The sequence below is a fragment of the Nylanderia fulva genome, unplaced genomic scaffold (assembly GCF_048542155.1).
Source record: "Nylanderia fulva isolate GAGA-0341 unplaced genomic scaffold, ASM4854215v1 Scaffold27, whole genome shotgun sequence".
Lineage (NCBI taxonomy): Eukaryota > Metazoa > Arthropoda > Insecta > Hymenoptera > Formicidae > Nylanderia > Nylanderia fulva.
The window spans coordinates 361,806-380,564 of record NW_028190336.1 but is presented as its reverse complement, the minus strand read 5'-3'; the positions used below and the strand labels follow the sequence as shown (position 1 = coordinate 380,564).

The window sequence follows — 18,759 nt, the reverse complement described above, 5'->3', positions numbered from 1 at the left end:
ACGCAAAACGCGCAGAGATCTATCGCGACGCTTTCGATTAACGTCGAGTCGAGTCGCGTCGCTAAAACATCGCCCTCCCTGTATATTATTCTATCGCTGATGAAATTCAATAGTTGGGCGGTTCCAAGCCTGATTAAAACAAAATTAAATAAATATTTTTCAAGAACAATTTACAGGGAAAGCGGAAGTTCCGCGTATACAATATATAAATATCACACGTTGTTAAAAGCGGAAGAGAAAGAGAGAGAAATAGAGTTCATCGACATTCTAATGGCCAACCTGTCAAGTTGTGTGACAGGCCACTGGCCGGTGAGATATGAAACGCAATGAAGCGAGAGATGTTTTGCGCGCGCGTAAAACGTATCGGGATGAATTTTTCTGTGTTGCACTGGAACAGCATCTCTATGCATCTCTAACGCATTGCGGTGACACAAATTGAACGGAAGAAAAGACTCGAGATTACGACACAACGCGTCGACCCGAGATAGAGGATTGGAGAACGCAGAGAGAGAGAGAGAGAGAATTCAACGTGAAACCCGATGACGAAACGTCGATAGTTAATTCTACGAATTATCTTTTCCACAGGCGTTTCCGCGTCTGTGCGTTGCGAAATGAGAGAATGCACTGCCATAAAAATTTTCTTTCAAGCTCTTGCTCTTACATTCACCGTGAAGTTCCAAGACCACACGATAATAATAGTGCAAACGGCGTAGCTAATTGTTTGCATATAATTCGATCGTAGCGAGAATTGCGGCGCGGAATAAAATAAAAATAAAATAAAATTCGATGAAAACGTCAAAGGAAAGGTTTGCGCGCGTGATTTTTTTATATGATGTTCCGCGGAAAGTGACCGAACAGTCATTTCCAATAGGACGAAAGTGTTGTGCCGCACCTATGGTAGAACCAACGTATTCCGTTAGTCCAACGGTACACGCACATGCGAGTACGCAAATGCAAAATACTTGCAACATGACGCCAACCATGTCGCGACAACGTATCGCTGCTGCGTTTTATGATGCAGAAGACTGATGAATATTCGACGTCATTTCCGCGCGAACGTTAACATCACAACTATATAGGATAAACATATATATAGGCTATCTCGGAAGTAATGTTAGTATCCCAAAAAATTTTCCGAGAAACTTCAACTTTTCTCGAATCAAAATTCGATTCGGTGTGTTTGTCATGTTTGTATGATATATATATATATCAAAATTTCTTTACTTAGTTCTAGACCTGTTTGAAAAGAAGATATATGCCTCGATATATATATAGTGACGCGAGATTATAAAAAAGTATTACGTCCTGGTCGGACACTCTGTATGCATTTCACTTTCTATCGAATTTCACGGCCGACTGGACGCATCATATATAATCCAATGGACATTACAGTAAATTGCGATGGGCGGTTTCCATCATGCTCACATAGCAGCCGCTTCATTTGCATTATACAAGCTACGCTATAGATACGAGACACAGAAGATAAACTGAGAAGGATGACGACTATTTTATATCCTTTCTTCAAAAACATCGATCATTTCATAATTATTAAACGTCAAAAATTCATCTTAGCAAAAATTTAATTTTAAATTACAAGATTTTTAAAACTTGGAGATTCTTCGATTAATACACTGGAAACAAATTTATTGAATTCAAATATAAGTAATTATTTCAATACTGCTAAATAAATCATTTATTTCAGAAACTCTAATATTGATTTGATGTAAAAAATATTTATTCGGTATAAGAAAATCCTTTTCAAAACAAATAAATATTAATTTCTTCCAAATAAATAATTTATTAGGAAGAGTATTGAAATAAATATTAATTCAATAATTTTTTTCAGTGTATTTTATCTTTATAAAAATCCTAATAAAATATCTAAATTTACTGATAAATATACGAAAAATAAAAAAGATGTGACAAATATGACAACGATGGTTCTCTATTCGATCTTCGTCTTTGGATGATTCTAAAAGCTCCAGTAATTAAGAAGGAGCGCGATTCCGGAATGTTTAATATCAGATAGACGTAAAACGCGCTTGTACGAGCGCATAAAAATTTACGATGCCGCGATATTCGCACGCTACTGGCAAATTCAATGTAAAACCTCCTGGATGCCGTTGTCTCGAGACGCATGGTCGATTCGAAAGGCCGACCATGCGTTAGCTTAGAATACATCGTTACTATGCGACCGTTAACTCGGAAGATCGCGCGGATTGTCCGCATACATTATCCTCTTACGTCTCTTAAAACTAAAAATAACTGCAAAACACTTACCTGGAAGTGCAGGATGATGGTCCATATCAGGCCCAGCGTGAGCTTCGGGTTACCGTCCACGATATCTTCCGCTCGGATGTTCACCAGCTTGATCTTCTTGTACCGTAGAAAGTCGAGGGCCATTTGCACGTTTTGCAGCATGTGGAAACGCATTCGGCCTCTCTCTCGCGGCTGAAACACGCGCGATCGAACCGTCGATTAATTACCTTCTATCGAGGACAATTATCGTTTGCTTGATCTGTCTATTTAGAACTAGACTCGACTAGAATGTACTTTTATACTTCTCCATGATCAGAGATATATATATACAAGTAACTCGAATTTATTAAACATTCACAGAAAATCAATTCGTAATGATATTTATAATAGTAAATCAAATTAATATTTGAAGAAATGTGACTTTTTTACATTCGACTATTTTAATAAAAATCAAAATTAATTATATAAAGTTCTGATAATTAAATATAAGGGGAAAAAGGCAATACATTGTCTTATTTATAACTTCTTTCCTTCTATTTATTACTTAAAAAATATCTTTTTTTTTAATTTAGAAAGATTGTTCCGAGAGCTTTTTATGTAAAATGTACTCACAAGATGCTCGCCGGAAAGCACTTCCAACAGGGAGATGAGATTGTGACCGTCGCGTAGATCTTCGAATAGATCGCCGACATGTCTGCTCGCCTGCAACAAATTCCAAAGTCCCAAGTTAATGCCGTTTATGAGTCGAATAAGCACATCCAACGAGAAGAAGAAAAAAGATCAATACACGAAGAGAAGGAAAACCGGAAAGTTAAATGGGAGAACGCATAAGGGTATACAGAATCTACCGGCAACGTACTCGTTTAAGCAATTACCACAAATATAAAGGATGAAAAATCGCAGGAATGTTGAGAATTGCACGTTGTGTTTATACAGCAAATAATGAAGGCGTGAGTTGAGTCGTGAATGTGTACATATAAGTATCATCGACAACGAATACATATAGTTCTAATCACGTATGACGCAGAAAAAAGGCACGCAACGTTCACACAAACGAATATCCGAAATCATATAATTAATTAATTGTCAATTGACATTGTTAATTATATTACGATAAAATTAAGAGCAATAAAGGATTAAAGATGAGAGCAGTAAAATCATCGGTCGAAACGTCTGAAATCGGAATTTCCTGATTTTAGGCATTCAAACTCCACTTGATTATGCGCGCGAAAGTAAACGCATGCAAATCGACAGACCGGTTTTTAAAAACACATTAAGCTCGACGCTACCATATCGGTCGACCAACGATCAACTTCAACGGTTGCAAAGCGAATACGTCATCTCATACGTGCAGGTGTTAGTCAGACGCGTTAATAACACAAGAGAACAACGCGTTGTATTGCATTCCAGAGAGGACTGAGGGCTTCCTCATGGGATTAAAAGCGCGACATATCGCGTTTTTTGCGTTTTACATAATTTTTTAATTTGTAACATCGTGGCCCACACGAAAGCGAGAGTTGCCATGTAAACACAATGATAAATTATCATGCGTGCGTGTCATCACGACCGATATAGAACGAAAATTATAAACTTACGGTGGGGGAACAGCATGGTTGGTTGTTCACAAGGACGCACACGTGTAAGCACGTGTAAGTCTGAAAAAGATAGCGATGAACCGTCACCATGGGTTAGTTGAAGTTAAAAAGAGCTTGCGCGAGCAGGAGCGAATGAAGGATGATCTTTTCCGAAAGTGAAAATTTTTAAAGCAAGCAAAAGCGTAAAATGTTAAAAAGAGCGTACTCTCCTCTTATTAAAAGTTTCATTATTTTTGTCAAAATGTGGCGAATATTTTCAGTCGTGTTTATATTCGTGTTGACAAGTAAAATATTCGTGGAGAAATATTTTAATCTGAAAATATCATCAAACAAGATTAATATAATTGAATTTTGTTAGTATTCGTGCGCGTGGAATCCGCTCCTGCACACGAATGTGCATCAAATGTTTTGTACAGCTACAAGAGAGTAAATGTCAAACGACTGACATAATAGCACGTGACCCGCCTCCTCTTCATGTGGGTGAAGCTGAGTATGCTGAGATAATTTCTTTAATAACCAGAACTGTTTACGTAATTATCAAGAGCTAAAGACTAAAGAAAAAAATAAAATAAAGTAACATATCAGAATAATTTTAATATTTAATTTATAAGATTCTACGAAATCACACGCCAGCTTCACGCACATATATCTACCTTCTATCTACATTTCGTAACTGTGACTAATTGCAATAACTCATGTCTACATCAAATGATTCCGACGCGTTCCAATTTCACGACATTGTGACATTCATTCCTTTATATCGCGATCATGAAGAGGATTAATCGCCGTTTTATCACATTGATGATTATAAATGTAAAATTTACAACAAATATTGACACGATTCGACCTCGAATGTCACAATGCGTGCATCATATACCATAAAAAATGGCAATCAAACGGAAACTTTAAAATCAAATAAGCTGAGTTCCATAAATTATATATAAATTTTTGAAGTTTGAAATAGTACAAATTTTATATCACTTATTTAAGTATTTGACCATTCTATGTTTTATATAAGTTTAAGTATTATATATAACATATAAATTCAATAACATTTTTATTTGAAAAAGAAATATGTAATTTGAAACTTTTGATTAAATCCGTTTTTATTTATTGTAGTATATTGAAGGAAATTCTGAACGCAGTTTGCAAATATTTCTATAGCAAACATTAATTTGTTAATAATTACTTAATAATTACATTGTTGTAATTCACATGTTTTTCTATTAATATATAACAAAACATAGCTTTCCAACTGTTCACCAACTGTTAGCAAACTCCGTTTACTCAAAGATAAACAACCGATTCCGACAGTTCTAAAACTACAATGACTTGAAACGGAAGTATTTCCGGAGTGCAGAGTGGAGATCCATACAAATTTCTTTCGTCTTAAAATAAAACATGCTTCTACAACTTTCCAAACATGTTAGATAAAAACCGTTTCGTATAAAATTCGCAATATATGGTATAAAACAAATTTATATTCATATTATAATGTATTTATATTCATTATATATACTCTATTTATATGTATATATTCATTATTCATAGGTATTCCTTTTCTATATTCAATTATATGATATTTACTGTTATATTCATTATTCACATTATATGCGTTTGAAGATGTAGGAACTATTGTAGTCATTTATGCATGCAAAGTATCTTTCAACGCTAAAATTGTCCCATAAATCGACTGCTTCGCAATTAAAGTTCAATTGCCTTAGACAATGTGATTGATTGGAAATTTCACGACTAGTCGCTTCGAGCGGCAAAAAGTTCGAAACCCTCGGCACGTTGCAGTTACGAATGAAGGATCGGGTACATTGCGGGTAAAGGGCGAGAACATTACTGTCGGAATATCTTGTGCTGTCGCGTGACACGACTCGACAATTCTTGACGTGCCGTTTTGGCACGAATGCCACTTTGTCATAAAGGCATTAGAGACACGAAAGAATGAAGAGTAACAGATGGGACACATAACGGTATATACGGCGAATGCTTTTACGACGGTAACGAAAGTAATTATTCTAATCCAGCTGCGAACTGCGTTCATAATTTCACGTGTGTTAAGAATAGTCTTTATTATGAGGAAATCTGCGCGAATTGCGGTTAACAACCGCATCTAAAAGGTGACACATTATTGTCATGATTATATTGCGTTAGAATTTCTTATTATTCCAGATTTGCGACTTGTACTATAATTCAAACAATTAAAACGTCATTTGGATATATTGTTTATTCCGGAATCATCTTCAGACAAATATAATATTTCGTTAATAAATCAAGTCCACAATGGATGAATGCATCGTATCGACATGTATTTTCACCCTCGTACATCATAAAAAAAGTAACCATCATACATACCTTGACGTATTTCCAATGCTGCAGAAAACAAAAAATGCAACAAATCGATGTGAATGCGATAACAATTTACATATAATTAGACCAATCGCGTGGGAGAGCACGCTTACGTTGAATACAGCGTTTCATTCTTGGTCTTATCGTTATACGTTGACAGTAACGTGTCATTATTATAATTATTATTATGATAAACGTTGCGTTGGTCACGCAACTTTTAAGTAACGCGATTTTCAGATAATGCGTTTCGCGCGGATGTAAGTGTTTTTCGAGAGATCGACGAAAAACAGCTTTCATTCTTACGCAACATAGGGCTGTGTTCATTACTCTGTCCTCGGTTTGCGTAGAATCGTCTACTTCCTGTATCCGTGATTCCGCGAACGTAATAAGCACAAGGTCTTACAAAATGTGAAGCTCGAAATTGCCATCTACGAAGAGCGATTCGCATAATCTGTTATCTATCTAGTTGCAATATAGAATCTTAAAGAGAAACACGCAGGTAAAAGTTATGTTCCAAGGAAGTAGATCCCGTAATATCAATTTTTTAGAAGACATAATTTATTTGAAAAAAATACCTATAAGAACTAAATCTTTATGCAATCAATTCACTAACACAGCTGTTAGATAAATATATTACTTATTTATTAAATGTATTATTAATTGTATTACTCTTTCCTCTTATACTTATTCATGAACTAAATTTTTATGAAATAACATGAGGCAATTAATTATGACATCAATAGAAGGAAATCTTCAACTTAAAGATATACTACACATTATTGCTCTTGAAATGCACACGATGAACATAAAAACAAATCCGAAAAAAGGCAAGAATGTAGGGTGTTCGTCGCATTGTGATTATGCAAGCACCGCATGTTTCGTGCCGTATAGATCAAAGGCGCATCCGCCGGAGAGAGGGAGATCGCTAAAAACAGCTGTAAAAGGCTCTTCTCTCCCTCTTCAACTTTCTTGTGCCCCATGGACTCGTTCGACCCCCCGAACGAAAGACTGGCTACTTATATCTCACCTGCCCTACAGCCCCACCTCTACCATCCAGGGAGAGACGCGGTAAATCGGGAACGGGGCACTCTCGAAGAGGGTTTCCGAATAAGGTCAGACTCGCAAAACCAAACGTGGGCGCGCGAAACCGAACGACCGTGGGTCGATGCCGGCAACCGGTATTTGCACGACTCGTAAATATATCGAATATCGTCATTGTTTTTATGGTACCTCCTGGGTGGTAAAATTGGGCATTTCGAGGCTTAAGGGGTAGGCGTTCGATTCTATTCGCCGAACGGAGCTTTCCGAAACCGATGACATTTTTTAATTTAGCCAATTTAAAATCGATTTTTTTCCACCAATATCAATTAATTAATTGAGAATAAATATCAATGGATAATTGTCGGAAGGATCCTTCGGTGGATTTGTTTATTGAGAAGGCGTAGTAGCTTGAACAAACGATTGGAGAACGCAAAAAAGTTTGCAACACCTTGACCCTGTAATCGTATTCGTTGCACCGAGAAAAAGAGAGGCCACCCGATCGCTCGTATCAACAATAGAACGTTACATCGCGTTATAAAAGGTGCACGTGATACACGAGTTTGCGAGGAAGGCCGCGATCATTAAAACGCCATTCACACGAGTCGCGCTTAACACTCGCAGGTATTATACTCGATTCAGAATACAGTCGTCCTCATCATAAGCTGGCTTTTCTTTCGATCTCTCGATTGCCGATTTTTTAAAAAGGAGGTCCATAATCAACAAATTTATGAAAGACGATTTATTAAATTTCAAGACACGCAAAATCACACAATAGCATTTTTTACTGTCCTTTTTCTCTCACAAATTTTTATACAAATTATATTTTTTATTTATATGAATTTTAAATTCATAAAATATAAATAAAGATTACAATTTGATCAACCAAATTTGTACATAAAGTTTGTGAGGGAAAAGGAGATGGCAATAGAAAGTGTTGTATTGTGATTTTGCTAAATAAAAAATTGGTATAAATGACATTTTCTATTTATATAAATCTTTTCGCATTTGATCTACATCAGTTGCAGCATCCGGCGATAAAGCGCATTCATCGGTGCGCTCGCTGCGAATCGCATCCGCTATAATCCCGCTTTATCACGGAAAAAAGCACGCGGCGAGAGTGAGACGAGGAATGAGAAACGGAGCAGGAAACGGCACGACAGAATGATGCCAGCTTACGATAATTATACGTCGACGGGACAACTCCACCCGTATACGGCCGTGATTCGCGAACCATTCCTGGCGCCGCCGCTGAAAGACCCGGTCTGCCTCGCGGCAGACTTTAACTCGACTCGACTCTCGACTCGACTCGACTCGGTTCAACTCCGCCGTGATGGATGAATCATTGTCCGTATTAAATCCTGACTGACATACGCGCGGTGCATACTGCCGAACCGAGGCAGATACGATTCCTGCGTGTCGTGAATTTTCTCTCGCTCTCGAGAGTGTAATTGACGAGTTAATTAAACATTTATGTTTGCGCGTAGATTAATATGCACACGACTTCATCTGGATTGTAAATTTCGCGGCGAATATCTGCAAATGTATCTCGTTAACATATCCTCTTAATATGAGATTGAGAACTGTTTTTTTTTTAATTAGATATTAAATGTCTTGATTTAAAAGATTCGAAAGAGGTTTAAATACTTTTCAATGACACTTCTTGATTTATTTTTTATCTTATTTTGTAGAGTAAAAAACGACAATAATTGTGAGATATCTTGAATAGTCTCACGATTACTATCATACAATATTATTTCACTTACGTAAGAAGCCGAAAATAAAACTTTTCTTAAAACTTAGCTTAAGAATTTATCTTGATAAAGTGCTATATTATATTAAATCTTATCAAGAAAACGCGCAAAGTGGCAATTGCTGTGATTTCTAAAATCTTTATCATCCATCAACTTTATCTTACAATCGATCTAAATATATTTTAGCAAGAATTGTACATTTAGCAAATGATTCACAAAAATATGACTGACGCGAAATTACGAGACATAATGTACATCATATTTTATCATCATTCCAAGTAGATAATTCTCTTCATCTCAGTATATAAAAGCGCGCGAATGTTAACGTGATTTCTCAGTACCCCCCTGTTCGTGATATGCAAATATTCGCCATAAAATTGCGACTGCAATAGCTGTCAAATGCAAGCGTGCACGACGCACTCTCTTATAGCGGAGATCCAGTCGTAGCTCGCGGTTACTCACGCTCGACGATCTCGAAGACATGCAACGCGAAGCAACAGACAGTGCAGAACAGACACTTGGTCCTTTCGGTGGAGAAACGTTTAGCCGGGTTCTTATCACGAACATACGATGCAGCGTCCGGCAACAGATTTGATCAGATAACGAAGATCAAAGCTGACCGGTATCTCTACTATCGATAGATATCCGATTCTTGCTCAGAAAAACAATTATATGTATTTCAGATATAATTCTTATCAAGCCAATATAGGCTCTCGAAATTGCGATCTCTTGTGAAAAATGTGACAGCGACAGAAATGGACATTTTTCCGAAAATTTAGTATGATCGATTAGTCGCTCGATTTATTTTCCCCGATCGCGCGTGTCGCCCGCTTGTCTTTGGCTCGATCCGCTGCCTTCTATAGTCGTATCTCCTCTCTCGAGCGACCAGGTACTTTCGACCCACGTGTGTGCCACATACGCAACACGGGGGCCGCAATATCGGGACCGTCGTTGCGCAACGAGAGTTTACTTATTTTTACGCGGCGATTCGCGCGCGCGTGCGAGAGACGCCTACTTGTGTAAGGCGATGACGACGAATGCGAGAAAAGGCGCGACGCACATATACTTATATTCCTTTCGAAAGTCGGGGAACAAAACAGGGAACCCCGCTTGTCGCGGCGCGTGAACCGCGGAACTATCGTGTCGTCGTTTCATCGCATTCGAAATGCAAATGCTCGCTTATGCTCGCGCTGCTCTACGCGTTTGTTTCCTACTTCGAACGGTGACTTTGGCACTTTCGCCTTGGCGATTGTCCGTCCACGAATCGTTTCGATTTGACGGCGCGTTCACTGCTTTTACGCCGCTCTCTTTCGTGTAGATTTGTTTTTTTATGTGCTTCGAAAGTGTCTATCGACGGTATAAATTTCTCTTCTCCGATTGAGTAAAAATAATTTGAACAAGAATAAATTTTCTCTCATATATATGTGTATATCCCTCTCTGTTTCTTGTGTCACAGTTAACACAGACCGTAAATCCTTTCGCGAAGACGATTTATTACTTGGTACGCGAAATGACAATCCGCCTACATGAGTAATTTCGTCACATAGTTTATACGCGTGTAGGACAAAGAGTCCGCAAATGGATGAAGCGAGCCATTATGCGTCATCACGCACAAATTTGAGATTTGTTTACCGAAAGACGAGAGAAAAAAAAATTTGACGTTATAACGATAAGACCAAGGCAGAGACCACACCTAATAATTCCACGGATGAGCCTGACGTGTAATATATGCTAACAATTTACGTTTTTAGCAGCTATTAGCAGAATGTATAGTATTAGCTATTTAGCAGAATGTCAAAAATTATATTATTTTTAAATACAGATTTTAAAAAATATGATCGATTCGAGCATCCTCTGTATCAAAGTAAATACTTATATAAAGTAAACTACTAAAATTAAAATGTTTTTACGAGATATGCAATTTTTTGCAAATTATTATAATTCGTCCCAGGCTCGTCCATTTGTATATTGTTACTCCAGTAGAATATATTTCATACAGTACTATCGCGCTAATTAAATAATGGCGTGAGCAAAAAGACTTGCGTGAATTATTCGCAAAACGCCAAGTAATAAAACTGCATGGTAGAATAATTTGAGAAGCAGTCTCACCTTTTTCAAATGCTTGTTCACCCATTTCGTGAAGGTCTTTTTCTGTATAGCATCTCGTTCGTCTGCAAACACACAAAAAAAAGTTATCAGAAAACGTGAAACGGTCTCTTCCTTTAGTAGCTGTTTTGCGTCAGGACAATTATAATGATGTTATAGGCAATAATACAACGCATTACGCTTGTATTCATAATAGTAAATGTAAATATCTATCTCTTGTAATATGTATTAGCATGTATTACCAACGATTCGATGTCAATTCGCATAACTATAATCGTTGCTACTACAATTATGTCACAAGCGCAGCCTTGTTCGGTGTTATACTGCGAATGTAGAGTGCATATAGAATAGATATCATGCATATATTATAGATATATGTCACGTGTCTATCAATAGCTCGTCATCAACAGCTACGATAGATTGCTGTGAAAATCGAATTTCGCAATTCGTCACACTGCATGGTAGATGCAGCTATTATCGCGTCGATGTGACGTTTTGCTCGGTTCTCCAGCATGACAGTGAGAATGCGTCGTGGCGCAATGCCACCTGGAAATGGGTCCTTTAAGGATGGTCGAGGTCAGTATAACGAAACCAAAGTCGCAAGCAACCAGATCGGGTCACGTCAGATGAGGGTCAAGCAGGTAGGCTGGTAAGCAAGCGAGCGAACTGACAGAAGGTCGGCCGGCTTGGCAAGCTGCTCGATCGGTTTAGCATGCGAGGCACAAAAATCCGGACAATGGGTCGAACGATAATAAATGCGAAGCCCACTTAAGACGGTCTTTAAAAGTCCGAGATAGTGGCCTAAAGACTATATCGGTAATTTTTGTGTCAAATAAGACACAATTATGAAGAAAATTTGGATGCATCAAATATTCTGTTATGCGGTGTCGATTGAATATATTTTTCGATTACCTAATTCATTATTATTCAAGATTTGTCATTTTATTGTCGATATGACGCAATGATTGAAATTACAAGAAACGTCAAATTAAGCGCATGTGTGTGAATTTCTTACAAAATAATAACTACGTTCTTGTAGCGTAATCGTGGTAACTAAAAAAAGAAAGAATAGTAAATATAATGAACACAGACATCTCCGAAATCAATTACGACACAAGTAATAAATTTGATGATCGACGAGATGTCGAAACATATACGGACCGCAGCGACATTACATTTTTTTTTTTTTTTTTGAATAATGAAAATATATTACTACAGACTGTTATGTCATTATGATATAGTGCGTATTACGTGAAACATTTTAACTTTTAACTAAAATTAAATTAACGAGTCATTCGTCTTCCACAATTAATTGCAGAGAATTAGCGAGGAGATTTATCGGATCCGTGATTCGATTTAACAATGATTTATAGCGCGCACTCTTGACACTTCATCATCGTATCCCGTGAAAAGTTAACGCCACTCTTGAACGACGGTATCATCGATCGGGTATGTTTAAACCCGGTCGACAAGCCGACGTAAGTGTCAGCCTAATGCCGCCAGACGATACAAAATAAGAGGTGAGGCGAGAGGTACACTCTGTCGGAAACACTTCTCGATTTAGAAATATCTCGAGTGGCCTGCTCTGTGAACGATCATATTTCCCAAGTGCGCCTGTCTCGCTCTCACTGTGAGAGAATCGCGATCAAATATTTTAATGAACGAACACGACGCGTTCAACGACACTGCTACATGTTGCTGAACGTGCTAACATGAAATAAAATATAAATATGGTCAAATATATTAATTATCTGCGAAGGAAATATATTTAACAAGACGTTATTCCTATATACTATAATAATTTTACAATTAGATGATTTATATTAGCCACTATATTATATAAAATTATTAATAGGAAATAACTCTAATTTCAAGCACTTTTTCAGAATGTTGATCATTCAGATGATATAGATAGTGATCTTGCGTGACAAGTATGTACCGGAAACTTTATTTAGTACAGGAAGAGTTTATTAATGTCTTATATGCACGCACCTGCGCCTGGTTTAGCGAACTTTGCGGCTTAACTTACGCTAAATCGCATATTCCATTTTCTGCGAACCTAACATTTGTTCTTCGTAGATTATCTCACCTCGTTGCAGGATCCAAGTTTGGCCCAGTTTTAACACTTTGCCAATAACACTACCCTAACGTGATTTAATTAACAATATGTAATAACACTACCCTAACGTTGTTTAATTAACAATATATATAAGATATTCTTTAAATCGCGACTTTATTTGTCTCTGACGAAATTCAAGGTCGATTTTTCCCGAATTTGAATTTATTTAATTGTAATTCTTCTAATAGAAAAAAGTGGAACATGTAACTATGCTCTGTTTACTTGTTAATAAATAATGAAACAATTATATGTATAATATATATCGATCAAGAAAAACATAAAGATTAACATTTCATTTAAATTCTTCTCAAATGTAAAAAATAAAAAATATAGAAACTATTTCTCTCCTTATAATCAATAGTGCTATTTCTACGATATTAAATTTATTTCCGGCGTGTGCTAATATTTTTTTAGCTTAATGGCATAGTTAAAGAGAGCATTGATTGAGAGATGGTTTAATCTGTTACGTCTGGAGGAAGAAATTCCAGCGTAATCAGTATTGACGTTAATGAGAATAAACAAAGTTACGGTCAATTCAATCGGTTGATATCTTGAATGTTATTGAGAGAGTTAGAATCTAAATTCCACCGACGATGGATTTTGATCTCTATCAATCATGCCATAGTGACCTAGTACCGATCACGAGGAACTAACGTAATTTCGGAGAATCCAATTCTCACAATGCCACACAACTAGGACGGTGATAGCTTTGCGTGAACTGTCAGTCATTAATTGGCACGATTCTAATGGCTAGTTTTCGCCAATCTATGTCTACAGACAATCGGATTTTACGATCAAATCTAAGGATTTGATTGACGAAACGAAGATTGACTGACGAAAAATTACGACATGAAATTAAATTATACGCTTTAGAATTAATAAGAGAAAATAAATGTTATACATTTCTAAAATCTCCTATATGATAAACACAAAACATGTATTTAATAATTATATTCATATTTTAATTATACATATAATTATTAATTTTATAATAAAATGTACCTTCTTGCGTATATTTTTATCGCGATAAAATATACATTACGTATTTATTTTATTTTTTAATTGTTTCTTTTTCTCTGTATGTATAAAAAGAAACATGCACATTGGTAGAAAAAGAGAGCTATGAACTAATCCCGAAGAAATGCGCTGACACGCATGCTTTCTTCAGTAAAGTCCTTGTTGGCGGATACGGATGCTGGAATGTGGAAGCTCTGATAATGATAGAACGATACTGACGTTACAAGAGCTAAAGATAAACATCAATGAACGTATTCATCGGTATTTATTCTTTTCGGAAATTCTTGACAGTAATTTACGCGATACCCTCTCGGCATTTAGGCTAATACAAGATAATATAGTATACTTTTTATCAAATATATTCAACAAATCCAAGAGTCGAAAAGATTATTAAAAAATTTTAATGAAGAATTTTATTATACACACAATTATAACTTAATTAATTAATTAAAAGCATTTTTTATTATTAAAACCCTGTTTTTTAATTAATATGTGAACAATTCTCAAGTTTACTTTCATTACAATTATTATTAATTTTTCTTTGGCCGCACTTTTGCTCTTCAAGAGATAATTCACGCGTCAATTCATTTGTATGCACTCAATATTCACATTCATCAAGTGAATAACGTTTCGTAGGAAGAAGTCTTTGAAGAAACTATGAAAGAGAGAACTACCTCGCGCAAAATGCTACATGATTGACATCTTTGGTTCGTATATCATGTATACACCGTATTCGTGAGCAACGATGCGCGCGTGCATTTTACGCTTCCGTTATTAATTGCTTCGCTCATGCAAAGAGGAGATCGTAACGCGCGGACGAGAGTCTCTCGATTTCATAATACATGTCCTTCGGCATCGTCGGCTTCGTCAAAGAAGAGGGCGGGCGCGATAGGATACGATACGATATGTATATATTGTACAAATGCAACATCGTCGGCGATATAACGACGTAAGTGGAGTCACGAAACGAATTACTCTAAACCGGACACGAGATGTCGGATAATTACGATAAATTAGCGATCAATCTTCAACGTAACACCGAACGATACGAGCGCTGATGTCATTCGTTCACGCGTCTTCCGGCCGTTTACTTTTGAGCTAAGTGAAAAGCCAACACTTGGGCGTATCGCGAATCGTTATTGTATACGCAATCCGAGTGGGCAGAGATTATGAAAAGCGACGGCCATTGTTTATTGTTTGTCCACCTGGCTTGTAAAATAGTGGGCCGCGCAAAAGAAATACCGGATTCGCAATGATACGTCGATATCCGAAATTTTTGTTCACGCGGATATAGAGACGAGGCAGCGTCGAGATGCGGATTTAAGTATATAGACGAAACGATAAGGGAGAACCGCTGTCTTTCGTTATCTGTCCACGTATTATGTTGTGTATACAGTGACACGGTTTGGATTATTCTCTGCACTCTCTTTGAATATGTATATCCGGCGCTGCTAAAAGAACAAGGCGAGGAAAGCGACACTCGTAACTCAAACATTTATCAAACAAACGTTCCGAAAGCAAAATTCGATGGATCTCTTCTGGCGCCTCTCGCGTGTTACAAAAGCATGAATCAATTTATCGCCAAAGTTAATAAAAACACTGTGTGAGTAAATTTGCAATCTTCAAACTGCAAGCAAACGCACTACATATTTAAAGACATACAGAATACAGTTGAAAATATTTATATTATAAACACCGTATATAATTCGTAATTAAATTTTGCAATTAACTTGAAACGCGTTACAAATAACTAATAATATCAATTTAAGGAGAAGTACTATTTATACGAATTTATCATATTATCTTTAATATTATTTTAATTTTATTCTTTGCATCATAAATATTAATTTCAATATCATCATAAATTTTATAGAGCTCCTATAATTATAAATACCACTTTTAAGTATCTATATTTAAATCGAGTAAAAATGTTGAAATTTGCATGTTGCGAAGGACATCCGCGTACTTAGAATAAAATTTGCAATGAATAACTCTCGAAGACATTTATTTCGCATGAAAAAAATAAATTATTCCTTGCGTATTTATACACCGGATTTATATATTAAAAATAGCAGATAATTAGGCAATTCAAAGTACTCGTTTTACCTGTCAAAAATAATAAGAAAATACGAACAGGGAAAATATAAAAATTTTGATGCAACACAAAAAAAGGGAAAAAAATAAATTCACGGGAAGGGAAAAACGGGGAAGAGATGAGCTTCTCACGAAAATCTTCCAGCATCCGCATGCCAACTGTTCATCGCCTCTTTTCCACCTACCGTGCGCCTCAATGAACATCGCCCAGCAGCCCCAGAAAGCCTGGGTGTTGCCGACACGGTGTTCCCCGACCACGCCATTGCAACCCGGACTTTCCTCCGGGAATCCGTTCGTATTCTGACCTTTGAACTTGGAGAGCGACTCCTCGTAACCGTGCTGAGAGCGCTGCTCGCGCTGATGCTCGGCTACGGTGTCGGCCGGATCGAAACCGAGCCGCTCCTTGTAGTATGCCTGGGTCGACATCCTGTCCTTCTCCGGGCCCCGGGCCGTCCCAGCGAAGTAGAGGGTGCAGGTTTCAACGTTCATGCCCGGCTACGCGAACTGTATCATGACACCATGAACATTCACGAACCGGCACACTCTGTTCCTCCCGCCCGAAACAAAGTTCCGACACTTTGTGAATTTTCGCGTTCGAAATTTTATCTGTTTGTAAAAATCGCACCTTGAGATATACCTCGATTCACTGTTCGTATTACTGACTCGTATAATAAAAATCGTGTGAATAAATATTTTTACATTTTTGCAGGTTTATCGTCTCTCTCTCTTTTTCTCGAGATTCGCCTCGAGTCGGAGGAGCTTCTAGTTTTCGAATCAATCGTTCGTTGAATAAATTCTCGTTTTTCTACCGTATATCGTTGGCGGTCAGAGCGGTTTAGAATGCTCGATGCATCGAGTCTCGGGATGCCCGCCGATTATCTGGTTGCTGTTTACACACAACGTGCACCAGGTTCGGACTTGGAACGCGATCGAATTCTCAAACCGTTCCGTCGATCGTTCGGAGAATCGGCCAAGGATTCTCTTACCTTCGGATTCCAACCTGCCGCGCGGTATGCAAATGCGAACGTCGCTTTATATCTTTCCGACCTCGTGTACGGTATGGCACTTTGTGAATTCTCGAAAAACTCCCGGCTCGTCACGTGTACTCCTGTCAGTGACAACACGATGGAAAACCTGTTCAATGATAATGCACAATGTGCGAATAAGACGTTCAAGAGCTAAGGAATTTTTAGATACATAACTTTACGAAGAGAGAGAGCCATCGAATCTTAACATAAAAATTCTTATATTACTGAAAAAAAAAAATTACGTCAATCTAAAAATTATATTAATAATTCTTCGATATTCTATTACAATGTTGGCGTTTGGAACTAGCCACCGCGAATCCGCGAAAAAATTGCAGGAAATCGTAGATAAGCAGTGGAAACAAGGAGAAATGGGGCGACGTAGAAGTGGAAGGGATGATTAATCGATATATCCATGTTAGATTAGAATTCAACGGCCTTGATGCACGCCTAAGAAACTCGGAAAGTCGATCATGGTTACACCCGACCATTAAATACCATTATCCTACGCGTGTCCATCAAATTTGTAATCGATCCCAGGATATTAAGCTAAAAACCAAGATGGGATTAACCTGATCGTAACAATGACGGTGAAACGTAATGCGATTAAGTATGATTAATTTACAATTCATTTCGCAATCTCATTTATCCACTTAGGCTTTGCTTAATTATATGATTTTATATAAAACCAAAGAATAAGAAATTGACGAAAAGCGAAAGTGTCCGATTTTTGTCACTTAAACTTGGATACGAAGATAACGGCTTCTTTCTCTTTACTCGATGACATTAAAATACTGATGGCACCAAAGCTAGAATCTATGGTAGAAGCCTACCGGTCACGACACACCGAGCGGGAAAGCGAAATCGGACGAACGGATCGAGCGACCTTTTCAAACTGACGATCCGCGAAGGCGCGTGGAGACTGAGCGCCGACGCACGCGCCTGGCATCGGCGGAGGCTTAAGAGGACGATGGAAGCGCGCCTAACCGCGAGATCGAACTCTCCGCATATGGTAAACGGAGAATGGGTACGTGGGTGCCCATTGCGTATCGGAAAGGGTCGTCATGGACCAATTCGCCGATGCCGCGGAGGCTGACTAGACGCACTCGACTATCACTTGATGATCGTCATACTTCGCGCTCTCTTTTCAGGGTGTCCAGCAGACTCGATGAAAACAATTCCCTGGCTTTTTCAGATTTTCCAAGACAAGAAATTGATTTTTTCCCTGACTTTTTAGTATTATTTTTTCCAAATATGTAATTTGCATATACATATCTATATGATAAATCAATTAAATGTTAAATCATCAAATCCTTGAGATATTTTTGTCAGCAATGAAAAGGTTCGGAAGTTAAAACAAAAATTTTAATCAATTATACAATCTGCATTATATA

The 18,759-nt window shown here is 37.4% G+C and overlaps 1 protein-coding gene across 1 annotated transcript in view; it reads right to left on the bottom strand.

Annotated features, from left to right (window-relative positions):
* shot (dystonin-like protein short stop) overlaps positions 1-18,248 on the bottom strand; it is a 79,044-nt gene extending 60,796 nt beyond the window's left edge. The window contains 7 exon segments of the mRNA XM_029303622.2: positions 2,281-2,451; positions 2,872-2,961; positions 3,855-3,914; positions 6,219-6,236; positions 11,114-11,175; positions 16,646-17,474; positions 18,199-18,248. Coding sequence (XP_029159455.2) covers positions 2,281-2,451; positions 2,872-2,961; positions 3,855-3,914; positions 6,219-6,236; positions 11,114-11,175; positions 16,646-16,829 — 585 coding nt within the window. The 5' untranslated portion in view covers positions 16,830-17,474; positions 18,199-18,248.
* Positions 18,249-18,759: the final 511 nt, after the last annotated feature.